Below are 11,817 nucleotides of genomic sequence, written 5' to 3'. Positions count from 1 at the left end.
AAGCGCCAGTACAGAGACAAAGTAGAATCTCAATTCAACGGCTCAGACACAAGAGGCATGTGGCAGGGTCTACAGTCAATCACGGACTACAGGAAGAAACCCAGCCCAGTCACGGACCAGGATGTCTTGCTCCCAGGCAGACTAAATAACTTTTTTGCCCGCTTTGAGGACAATACAGTGCCACTGACACGGCCTGCAACGAAAACATGCGGTCTCTCCTTCACTGCAGCCGAGGTGAGTAAGACATTTAAACGTGTTAACCCTCGCAAGGCTGCAGGCCCAGATGGCATCCCCAGCCGCGCCCTCAGAGCATGCGCAGACCAGCTGACCGGTGTGTTTACGGACATATTCAATCAATCCCTATACCAGTCTGCTGTTCCCACATGCTTCAAGAGGGCCACCATTGTTCCTGTTCCCAAGAAAGCTAAGGTAACTGAGCTAAATGACTACCGCCCCGTAGCACTCACATCCGTCATCATGAAGTGCTTTGAGAGACTAGTCAAGGACCATATCACCTCCACCCTACCTGACACCCTAGACCCACTCCAATTTGCTTACCGCCCAAATAGGTCCACAGACGATGCAATCTCAACCACACTGCACACTGCCCTAACCCATCTGGACAAGAGGAATACCTATGTGAGAATGCTGTTCATCGACTACAGCTCGGCATTCAACACCATAGTACCCTCCAAGCTCGTCATCAAGCTCGAGACCCTGGGTCTCGACCCCGCCCTGTGCAACTGGGTACTGGACTTCCTGACGGGCCGCCCCCAGGTGGTGAGGGTAGGCAACAACATCTCCTCCCCGCTGATCCTCAACACTGGGGCCCCACAAGGTTGCGTTCTGAGCCCTCTCCTGTACTCCCTGTTCACCCACGACTGCGTGGCCACGCACGCCTCCAACTCAATCATCAAGTTTGCGGACGACACAACAGTGGTAGGCTTGATTACCAACAACGATGAGACGGCCTACAGGGAGGAGGTGAGGGCCCTCGGAGTGTGGTGTCAGGAAAACAACCTCACACTCAACGTCAACAAAACTAAGGAGATGATTGTGGACTTCAGGAAACAGCAGAGGGAACACCCCCCTATCCACATCGATGGAACAGTAGTGGAGAGGGTAGCAAGTTTTAAGTTCCTCGGCATACACATCACAGACAAACTGAATTGGTCCACTCACACAGACAGCATCGTGAAGAAGGCGCAGCAGCGCCTCTTCAACCTCAGGAGGCTGAAGAAATTCGGCTTGTCACCAAAAGCACTCACAAACTTCTACAGATGCACAATCGAGAGCATCCTGGCGGGCTGTATCACCGCCTGGTATGGCAACTGCACCGCCCTCAACCGTAAGGCTCTCCAGAGGGTAGTGAGGTCTGCACAACGCATCACCGGGGGCAAACTACCTGCCCTCCAGGACACCTACACCACCCGATGTCACAGGAAGGCCATAAAGATCATCAAGGACATCAACCACCCGAGCCACTGCCTGTTCACCCCGCTATCATCCAGAAGGCGAGGTCAGTACAGGTGCATCAAAGCTGGGACCGAGAGACTGAAAAACAGCTTCTATCTCAAGGCCATCAGACTGTTAAACAGCCACCACTAACACTGAGTGGCTGCTGCCAACACACTGACACTGACTCAACTCCAGCCACTTTAATAATGGGAATTGATGGGAAATTATGTAAATATATCACTAGCCACTTTAAACAATGCTACCTTATATAAATGTTACTTACCCTACATTATTCATCTCATATGCATACGTATATACTGTACTCTATATCATCGACGGTATCCTTATGTAATACATGTATCACTAGCCACTTTATACTTTATACTATACTATGCCACTTTGTTTACATACTCATCTCATTTGTACATACTGTACCCGATACCATCTACTGTATCTTGCCTATACTGCTCTGTACCATCACTCATTCATATATCCTTATGTACATATTCTTTATCCCCTTACACTGTGTACAAGACAGTAGTTTTGGAATTGTTAGTTAGATTACTTGTTATTACTGCATTGTCGGAACTAGAAGCACAAGCATTTCGCTACACTCGCATTAACATCTGCTAACCATGTGTATGTGACAAATAAAATTTGATTTGATTTGATTTGATTTGAATTTTATACACTAATTGTAGTCTCACCCATTCATTTCTAATGACCGGTCATTTTTGACCAGGAACACCACAGGTCTACAAAAGTGAAATAAAACACCCAAAATGTCATGGAAATCATCTAAATGTATTTTGTGTGTTCAGATGACCTGTGTGGACAAAGTCATGGAACCTTATGACAATCAGATTAAATTAACTACATTTTTCATAGAGAAAACTTGTAAATCGGTCCAATTCGACCAGAACACAGCTGGAGGGTTAAATATTTGAAAAGGTACTTGAGGATGACAAGATGTCTATCGACCAAGCTGTGAGATCAAAGTTCAGAAAAGTGTAAGACCTTTGGCTTTCAATATGCAAAAAATCTTACAAGGAAAAAAGGAGCTGTATATTTAACAAAAGGATGGAATGTATAGCTAATGAGATCAATTTAGGTCTGCATTCATTTAGATGATTCTGGAAGAGAATGTATTAAACACATTCTTTTCCAGGAATCCCTACACTTGATAAGCTTTCTAAAAACTACATTTTTATTTTATTTTTATAAGTACATAACTGCTGATAATCAAGAGTTCCCGAAGGTTAAGAAGAGGATCACAGAGAAGTCAGAGAAGAAGGTATTAATGACTGTCTTTCACATGCCGATGATTCCATCTAGGGTTTCTTAACACATGTAGCAATGCCTTGTGCATGTTGTTTTATTAAACGTATGCTTCTCAGCTAATATACTAGGACATCAACCCAAAACACAACTTTGATAAAATAATCTAAATAAAGTTCTAACTTATAACTGGAATTGTAACCCAATGCTTTGTCTTGCATTTCCTCTGCCCCTCAGTCCTATTCCCACTCCCCAAGAAGCAGGCCAGTGATGACCCTAGTCGTTCCCATAGCTCCAGTGGAGCTACAGATGGAGTTCCCTGGGACCAGTGATGATGAGGAAGCCACAGGCCGGAAGGAGAGGGTCTCCAGCGTCAGGGAGCGCCATGAGCAAGCAGTGAGTTCAAAGCTGATGTGTCAGCAGATGATGTTATAAAGAGCAAATAGTCCAAGAGTAAAAAGTCAGGCATTCACAATATCAGCAAGGCTCTGACTGGACTGTTGGTTAGTAAGCTTTGATTGTTGTTTTTGTGGACTGATTTTTTGTCAGCCTTATGATTTTCTGTGTCTGGTGGTATGAAACCTCAAATGTATGTGAAATAATGGTTCTTTGTGGCTCAGTTGGTAGAGCATGGTGCTTGTAACCCCCAGGGTAGTGGGTTTGATTCCCTAGACCACCCATATGTTAAATGTATGCAGGCATGACTGTAACTTGCTTTGGATAAAAGTGTCTGCTAAATGGCATATATTATTATATGATATAACCATACAAGTTTTCCATCAGTGCTAAGCTTCTGCTGGTCTACTGTACAGTATTCTCTAAAATACATTACATTACTGTTGATTAAGTCACGTTATACTAAGCTCCTAATTGGGAATATTTAGTTATATGAAATAATCAATGACTTCATGTCTCTTTCATTTTTCATGACACTCCTGAAGCACACAAATGATGATCATACTGGAGATGGACCAATTGCTGCAACTCACTCGACATGGCCATGTTTCCTGCACATCCACTCAGTAACTGGCGTTTTCTCAGTAGTGAACGTAAAAAGTCTGAAATACAACCATTTTACTGACTGTGGGTGATGTCTATTAGTCTTTGTTCTTATATAAATGACACAAATGAAAATTAAACGTTTCTATTGGTAAAATATGACACAGTACACAGGGCTGGTTTGCCGTAAAGCACTGTATATGTGTGTTGCTGGTTAATGATATATGCTAATTCCAGTTCTATCTGATCTTGGGTTAGGTGTTTCACTATTTCTGTTCATGAAACAGGTTTATCTATTTTTTCCAATGACTGCATAGTTTGTCCTGCTGGGGATCCGTAGTTGGTGGAATAACATTGTGAAGAAGAACGTTGACGTCAAAGTTGAAGAGGAGGACTCAGTGTTAAATAAACTTCGAATCGTGTCATTTGGTGAGTAACTGTCCCATACAGAACCGATTGATCAACATGGCATGTCACGATGTTAGCATTGTCACTGGTTGGCATTTCACAATCACACCCTAAGTATAGCCCACGATAGGTATTGAGGCAGCAAAAAATATTCCCTGCGGGGGTCAGGGGGAGCGATTTATGCTAGCTAACTGCTAAGGGAACTAACTGTAGCCTTTGCCTTGTTCAATTCTGTATTCTGATCTAGACTATAGTTATTGCCAGATTGCTTGGTCGTTCAAGTTTGTTTCTTCGTGCTCGTGGAGCAGCACATCCATGACCCGACTTGTTGATTGTAAGGAGTGGGCTAGCCAGCTGGTGGTGGGCCGAGCAGAGCACTTCCGATTCTGGTAACAAGTCAGCTGTTTAGATAGCTAGCTCAACATGACTAACTTTAGCTAGCTAAGTACAGTCAATATTCCGCTCTGTTACCAATGTCAGCAACTGTACACATTGATCATAGATTTGCTGGAAATTCTGTATAGCTAGCTAGCTAACATTAGCTAGTTATTCAAATGACAAGCAAAACATATATCCAATCCCCCCTTAGTCTCTCTGCATCAAGCATCCTGTTGTTGACAAGGCAAAACATATATCCAATCCCCCTTGGTCTCTCTGCATCAAGCATCCTGTTGTTGACAAGGCAAAACATATATCAAATCCCCCTTAGTCTCTCTGCATCAAGCATCCTGTTGTTGACAAGGCAAAACATATATCCAATCCCCCCTTAGTCTCTGCATCAAGCATCCTGTTGTTGACAAGGCAAAACATATATCCAATCCCCCCTAGTCTCTCTGCATCAAGCATCCTGTTGTTGACAAGGCAAAACATATATCCAATCCCCCCTTAGTCTCTGCATCAAGCATCCTGTTGTTGACAAGGCAAAACATATATCCAATCCCCCCTAGTCTCTCTGCATCAAGCATCCTGTTGTTGACAAGGCAAAACATATATCCAATCCCCCCTTAGTCTCTCTGCATCAAGCATCCTGTTGTTGACAAGGCAAAACATATATCCAATCCCCCGTTAGTCTCTCTGCATCAAGCATCCTGTTGTTGTTGACCTTATCTAACTAATCTGAAATATGCAAGTAATGTTCAGAGGTTGGTTTGGGTGGCAAGTTATGTCTTGTTGTTTGTAAGATGATGATGATGACTGTATGTTGTCTTTCAGCTTGTCCTGGCAGGAAACTTAGTAAAGGATCATGGGTAACACAGGCGACCGGATGTCTGGAGACCGCCATGGCGCCAAGGCCCATCGCTCTGACAGCAGAGACAAAGACCACGAGCCCAGCAAGATGGTGGACAGCACTGATGACCCTAACATCTTCAACACACACGGCCTGGGGTCCTCCAAGGTACCTCTGCTCTGGAACATAGGATATTTGGGGGCAGGGGCGTAAAGACCATCACACTAAACAGTTGCATGAACAACAGATGCGGGGGGGGGTACATTTCCGGTGCAGATTAAGAAGAGGACGATGGGAAGAGAAGTAGAAGCCATATTAGCCAAGTGAGATAAACCCTGGCTCTTTCTCAATTCATCTTTATCGATTCCTCTCTCCTCGCCTCCTCAAAACCCACTGGAGAAGAAGGTCCAATGTGAGGGACCTTGGACCTTTTCTTCCAAGGAGGCAAGGAGATAATATGCGAGGAATCACAAAAAAAGTAGAGCCCCTGTCATTTCCACATTTTGATTTAAACTGAGTTTCTTTTCTCCCGTTAGGTGTCGGACAAGGAGGAGCCCGACCTGGATGACCTGGTGAAGACCGGGCCTCAGTCCAGGCCCACGGTCATCCGCTGGGCCGGAGGAGGGAAGGAGGTTTACATTGCTGGATCCTTTAACAACTGGGGCAACAAGATCCACCTCAATAAGAGGTAGGGCAGGGGAAAGGAGAGGCCCTGGTCTGCATACTGTATTGCTGTTATACTATTTGATTAGTGACAACACTTTGACACAGTTAATAGTGCATTAGCAGTGTATTAACACAGTATTTCTTCGCCAAGCCACAATGACTTTGTAGCGATCCTGGACTTGCCAGAGGGAGAGCACCAGTACAAGTTCTTTGTGGACGGACAGTGGGTTCATGACCCCTCAGAGGTAAACCCTACATATGGCTCTGGCCTAAACTAGACTACTAGATTGATATACTTTTTTTTGCCTATTTTTTGCCTAAAAAATACATACACACAGTACATCCATTTTAAATGTGACAGGGATAGCACAATAAAGTCAGTGACTTATTTCATTTATGATGTCATTTTTATTTTATTTTAGGCCTAACCTGAACATATAAAGGTTTAATAATATTTTTCAAATACAACAGTGCAGCTATTTTCAGCCGTGTTTTGGTGATCCATCCACACGGTTTATTTGTTATTAACCCTGCTATAACACTCCCTTGTTTTGGTGATCCATCCACACGGTTTATTTGTTATTAACCCTGTTATAACACTACCTTGTTTTGGTGATCCATCCACACGGTTTATTTGTTATTAACCCTGCTATAACACTCCCTTGTTTTGGTGATCCATCCACACGGTTTATTTCTTATTAACCCTGTTATAACACTCCCTTGTTTTGGTGATCCATCCACACAGTTTATTTGTTATTAACCCTGTTATAACACTCCCTTGTTTTGGTGATCCATCCACACGGTTTATTTGTTATTAACCCTGTTATAACACTCCCTTGTTTTGGTGATCCATCCACACGGTTTATTTCTTATTAACCCTGTTATAACACTACCTTGTTTTGGTGATCCATCCACACGGTTTATTTGTTATTAACCCTGCTATAACACTCCCTCCCGCAGCCTGTGGTGACCAGCCAGTTGGGCACCATCAACAACCTGATCGAGGTGAAGCAGTCAGACTTTGAGGTGTTTGATGCTCTGCAGGTGGACTCTCTGGAGTCTACCGACACCTCAGGTCAGTAGAGGCTCTAATCCTCTGTTGTCCTTTACATTAAGCTTGTATAGCCTGATCTATTTGTGATTGGATTAGTGAAGGCAGGGTTTTCATCCCCTGTTGTCCCTTTGGGTTAAGCATAGCCTTGTACTGACCAAGAGGTGCCGACTTAAGGTCATGCAAGTTTGGGCCAAATTTCCTTCCTCATGGTACTCACTGATCTGTACATGATTGGGTAAGAGAAGGCAGGGTTTCCATCCTATCACCATTCAAGCCTTTTCAGATCAGTGATTACTTCAAGGAAGGATGTAATATTTAATCCTGATCAGGTGTTTAGGATAAGTTATGTAAGTTGATGAAAACCCAAGAAATCAGTCACCATTTGAGAGTATATGAATGACATGCTGTGTGTGTCATTGTGTGTCCTTAGACCTGTCCAGCTCCCCTCCAGGTCCCTATGGACAGGAGCAGTACATGTTCAGGCCTGAGGAACGCTCCAAAGCCCCGCCCATCCTCCCCCCACACCTCCTCCAGGTCATCCTCAACAAGGACACTAACATCTCTGTGAGTTTTCTTCTGTTTCAGTCTCTCTCTCGCTCTCTCTCGCTCTCGCTCTCGCTCTCTGTCTCTCAATTATTCAATTACATTTGCTTTATTGGCATGATGTAACAATGTGCATAATGCCAAAGCTTACTTTGGAGATTTACAATATTAACATAATTTAACCATACAACCATACATAATTAAACCATATAACCATACATTGAACAATAACAATGGCATAGAGGACATGTGCATGTTAGTAGGTCTGTCACACACTGTCCCTCATCTTCTGTCTGGCAACAATGTAGTGTGCTGCCAACCCACAGCTCTCTGCGTCCTCCCCCAACAGGACGGGTAGCTTATTCTCATCAGAGAGGTCTTCAATGTAGTGTGCTGCCAACCCACAGCTCTCTGCGTCCTCCCCCAACAGGACGGGTAGCTTATTCTCATCAGAGAGGTCTTTGAAACCTTGAGTAAGGGTTTCACATTTGGGGAAATCACACTGTCTAATTGTTTTATATTTTTTACATTTTGTCAGGAAATGCAGTTCTGTCTCGGGTTCTGCTGTGGTGCAGTGGTTGCACAGCCTTTCCTCTACAGGGAGCCAGGTTTTCCTGTGTCTATCCTTCTCAATGACAAGGCGGTGCTCACTGAGCCTGTACTTTCTCAAGGGTTTTCTGAAGTTTTGATCAGTAACCAAGGTCAAATAGTTTGCCACGGTGTACTGTCGATTGTGCTCCCCAATAAGCAGTGGTGGGAAAAGTACCCAATTTTCATACTTGAGTAAAAGTAAATATACCTTAATAGAAAATCACTCAAGTAAAAGTGAAAGTCACCCAGTAAAATACTACTTGAGTAAAAGTATTTGGTTTTAAATATACTTAAGTATCAAAAGTAAATATAATTGCTAAAATATACTTAAGTATCAAAAGTAAAAGTATAAATCATTTTGCATTCCTTATATTAAACAAACTAGACAGCACAATCTTGATTTGTTTTAAATTTACGGATAGCCAGGGGCACACTCAAACACTCATATACAAACGAAACACATGTGTTTAGAGAGTCCGCCAGATCAGAGGCAGTAGGGATGACCAGGGATGCTCTCTGTTTAGAGAGTCCACCAGATCAGAGGCAGTAGGGATGACCAGGGATGTTCTCTGTTTAGTGAGTCCTCCAGATCAGAGGCAGTAGGGATGACCAGGGATGCTCTCTGTTTAGAGAGTCCTCCAGATCAGAGGCAGTAGGGATGACCAGGGATGCTCTCTGTTTAGAGAGTCCTCCAGATCAGAGGCAGTAGGGATGACCAGGGATGCTCTCTGTTTAGAGAGTCCTCCAGATCAGAGGCAGTAGGGATGACCAGGGATGCTCTCTGTTTAGAGAGTCCTCCAGATCAGAGGCAGTAGGGATGACCAGGGATGTTCTCTGTTTAGAGAGTCCTCCAGATCAGAGGCAGTAGGGATGACCAGGGATGCTCTCTGTTTAGTGAGTCCTCCAGATCAGAGGCAGTAGGGATGACCAGGGATGTTCTCTGTTTAGTGAGTCCTCCAGATCAGAGGCAGTAGGGATGACCAGGGATGTTCTCTGTTTAGAGAGTCCTCCAGATCAGAGGCAGTAGGGATGACCAGGGATGTTCTCTGTTTAGTGAGTCCTCCAGATCAGAGGCAGTAGGGATGACCAGGGATGTTCTCTGTTTAGTGAGTCCTCCAGATCAGAGGCAGTAGGGATGACCAGGGATGTTCTCTGTTTAGTGAGTCCTCCAGATCAGAGGCAGTAGGGATGACCAGGGATGTTCTCTGTTTAGTGAGTCCTCCAGATCAGAGGCAGTAGGGATGACCAGGGATGTTCTCTGTTTAGTGAGTCCTCCAGATCAGAGGCAGTAGGGATGACCAGGGATGTTCTCTGTTTAGTGAGTCCTCCAGATCAGAGGCAGTAGGGATGACCAGGGATGTTCTCTGTTTAGTGAGTCCTCCAGATCAGAGGCAGTAGGGATGACCAGGGATGTTCTCTGTTTAGTGAGTCCTCCAGATCAGAGGCAGTAGGGATGACCAGGGATGTTCTCTGTTTAGTGCGTCCTCCAGATCAGAGGCAGTAGGGATGACCAGGGATGTTCTCTGTTTAGAGAGTCCTCCAGATCAGAGGCAGTAGGGATGACCAGGGATGTTCTCTGTTTAGTGAGTCCTCCAGATCAGAGGCAGTAGGGATGACCAGGGATGTTCTCTGTTTAGTGAGTCCTCCAGATCAGAGACAGTAGGGATGACCAGGGATGTTCTCTGTTTAGAGAGTCCTCCAGATCAGAGGCAGTAGGGATGACCAGGGATGTTCTCTGTTTAGTGAGTCCTCCAGATCAGAGGCAGTAGGGATGACCAGGGATGTTCTCTGTTTAGAGAGTCCTCCAGATCAGAGGCAGTAGGGATGACCAGGGATGTTCTCTGTTTAGTGAGTCCTCCAGATCAGAGGCAGTAGGGATGACCAGGGATGCTCTCTGTTTAGAGAGTCCTCCAGATCAGATGCAGTAGGGATGACCAGGGATGTTCTCTGTTTAGTGAGTCCTCCAGATCAGAGACAGTAGGGATGACCAGGGATGTTCTCTGTTTAGAGAGTCATCCAGATCAGAGGCAGTAGGGATGACCAGGGATGCTCTCTGTTTAGTGAGTCCTCCAGATCAGAGGCAGTAGGGATGACCAGGGATGCTCTCTGTTTAGAGAGTCCTCCAGATCAGAGGCAGTAGGGATGACCAGGGATGCTCTCTGTTTAGTGAGTCCTCCAGATCAGAGGCAGTAGGGATGACCAGGGATGTTCTCTGTTTAGAGAGTCCTCCAGATCAGAGGCAGTAGGGATGACCAGGGATGTTCTCTGTTTAGTGAGTCCTCCAGATCAGAGGCAGTAGGGATGACCAGGGATGTTCTCTGTTTAGAGAGTCCTCCAGATCAGAGGCAGTAGGGATGACCAGGGATGTTCTCTGTTTAGAGAGTCCTCCAGATCAGAGGCAGTAGGGATGACCAGGGATGCTCTCTGTTTAGAGAGTCCTCCAGATCAGAGGCAGTAGGGATGACCAGGGATGTTCTCTGTTTAGAGAGTCCTCCAGATCAGAGGCAGTAGGGATGACCAGGGATGTTCTCTGTTTAGAGAGTCCTCCAGATCAGAGGCAGTAGGGATGACCAGGGATGCTCTCTGTTTAGTGAGTCCTCCAGATCAGAGGCAGTAGGGATGACCAGGGATGTTCTCTGTTTAGTGAGTCCTCCAGATCAGAGGCAGTAGGGATGACCAGGGATGTTCTCTGTTTAGAGAGTCCTCCAGATCAGAGGCAGTAGGGATGACCAGGGATGTTCTCTGTTTAGTGAGTCCTCCAGATCAGAGGCAGTAGGGATGACCAGGGATGTTCTCTGTTTAGTGAGTCCTCCAGATCAGAGGCAGTAGGGATGACCAGGGATGTTCTCTGTTTAGTGAGTCCTCCAGATCAGAGGCAGTAGGGATGACCAGGGATGTTCTCTGTTTAGTGAGTCCTCCAGATCAGAGGCAGTAGGGATGACCAGGGATGTTCTCTGTTTAGTGAGTCCTCCAGATCAGAGGCAGTAGGGATGACCAGGGATGTTCTCTGTTTAGTGAGTCCTCCAGATCAGAGGCAGTAGGGATGACCAGGGATGTTCTCTGTTTAGTGAGTCCTCCAGATCAGAGGCAGTAGGGATGACCAGGGATGTTCTCTGTTTAGTGAGTCCTCCAGATCAGAGGCAGTAGGGATGACCAGGGATGTTCTCTGTTTAGTGAGTCCTCCAGATCAGAGGCAGTAGGGATGACCAGGGATGTTCTCTGTTTAGTGCGTCCTCCAGATCAGAGGCAGTAGGGATGACCAGGGATGTTCTCTGTTTAGAGAGTCCTCCAGATCAGAGGCAGTAGGGATGACCAGGGATGTTCTCTGTTTAGTGAGTCCTCCAGATCAGAGGCAGTAGGGATGACCAGGGATGCTCTCTGTTTAGTGAGTCCTCCAGATCAGAGGCAGTAGGGATGACCAGGGATGTTCTCTGTTTAGTGAGTCCTCCAGATCAGAGACAGTAGGGATGACCAGGGATGTTCTCTGTTTAGAGAGTCCTCCAGATCAGAGGCAGTAGGGATGACCAGGGATGTTCTCTGTTTAGTGAGTCCTCCAGATCAGAGGCAGTAGGGATGACCAGGGATGTTCTCT

At 45.5% G+C, this 11,817-nt stretch overlaps 1 protein-coding gene across 1 annotated transcript in view; it reads left to right on the top strand.

The window, feature by feature from the left end:
• The first annotated feature begins 4,025 nt into the window (after positions 1 to 4,025).
• LOC110530723 (5'-AMP-activated protein kinase subunit beta-2) overlaps positions 4,026 to 11,817 on the top strand; it is a 15,326-nt gene continuing 7,534 nt past the window's right edge. The window contains exons 1-6 of the mRNA XM_021613976.2: positions 4,026 to 4,164; positions 5,356 to 5,539; positions 5,908 to 6,059; positions 6,189 to 6,282; positions 6,998 to 7,112; positions 7,522 to 7,655. Coding sequence (XP_021469651.1) covers positions 5,387 to 5,539; positions 5,908 to 6,059; positions 6,189 to 6,282; positions 6,998 to 7,112; positions 7,522 to 7,655 — 648 coding nt within the window. The 5' untranslated portion in view covers positions 4,026 to 4,164; positions 5,356 to 5,386. The remainder of the gene's footprint in view (positions 4,165 to 5,355; positions 5,540 to 5,907; positions 6,060 to 6,188; positions 6,283 to 6,997; positions 7,113 to 7,521; positions 7,656 to 11,817) is intronic.

Source organism: Oncorhynchus mykiss, chromosome 8 (assembly GCF_013265735.2).
Source record: "Oncorhynchus mykiss isolate Arlee chromosome 8, USDA_OmykA_1.1, whole genome shotgun sequence".
NCBI classification, from domain to species: domain Eukaryota; kingdom Metazoa; phylum Chordata; class Actinopteri; order Salmoniformes; family Salmonidae; genus Oncorhynchus; species Oncorhynchus mykiss.
Note: the sequence above shows the minus strand (reverse complement) of the source record. Positions and strands in the feature narration are given on the sequence as shown.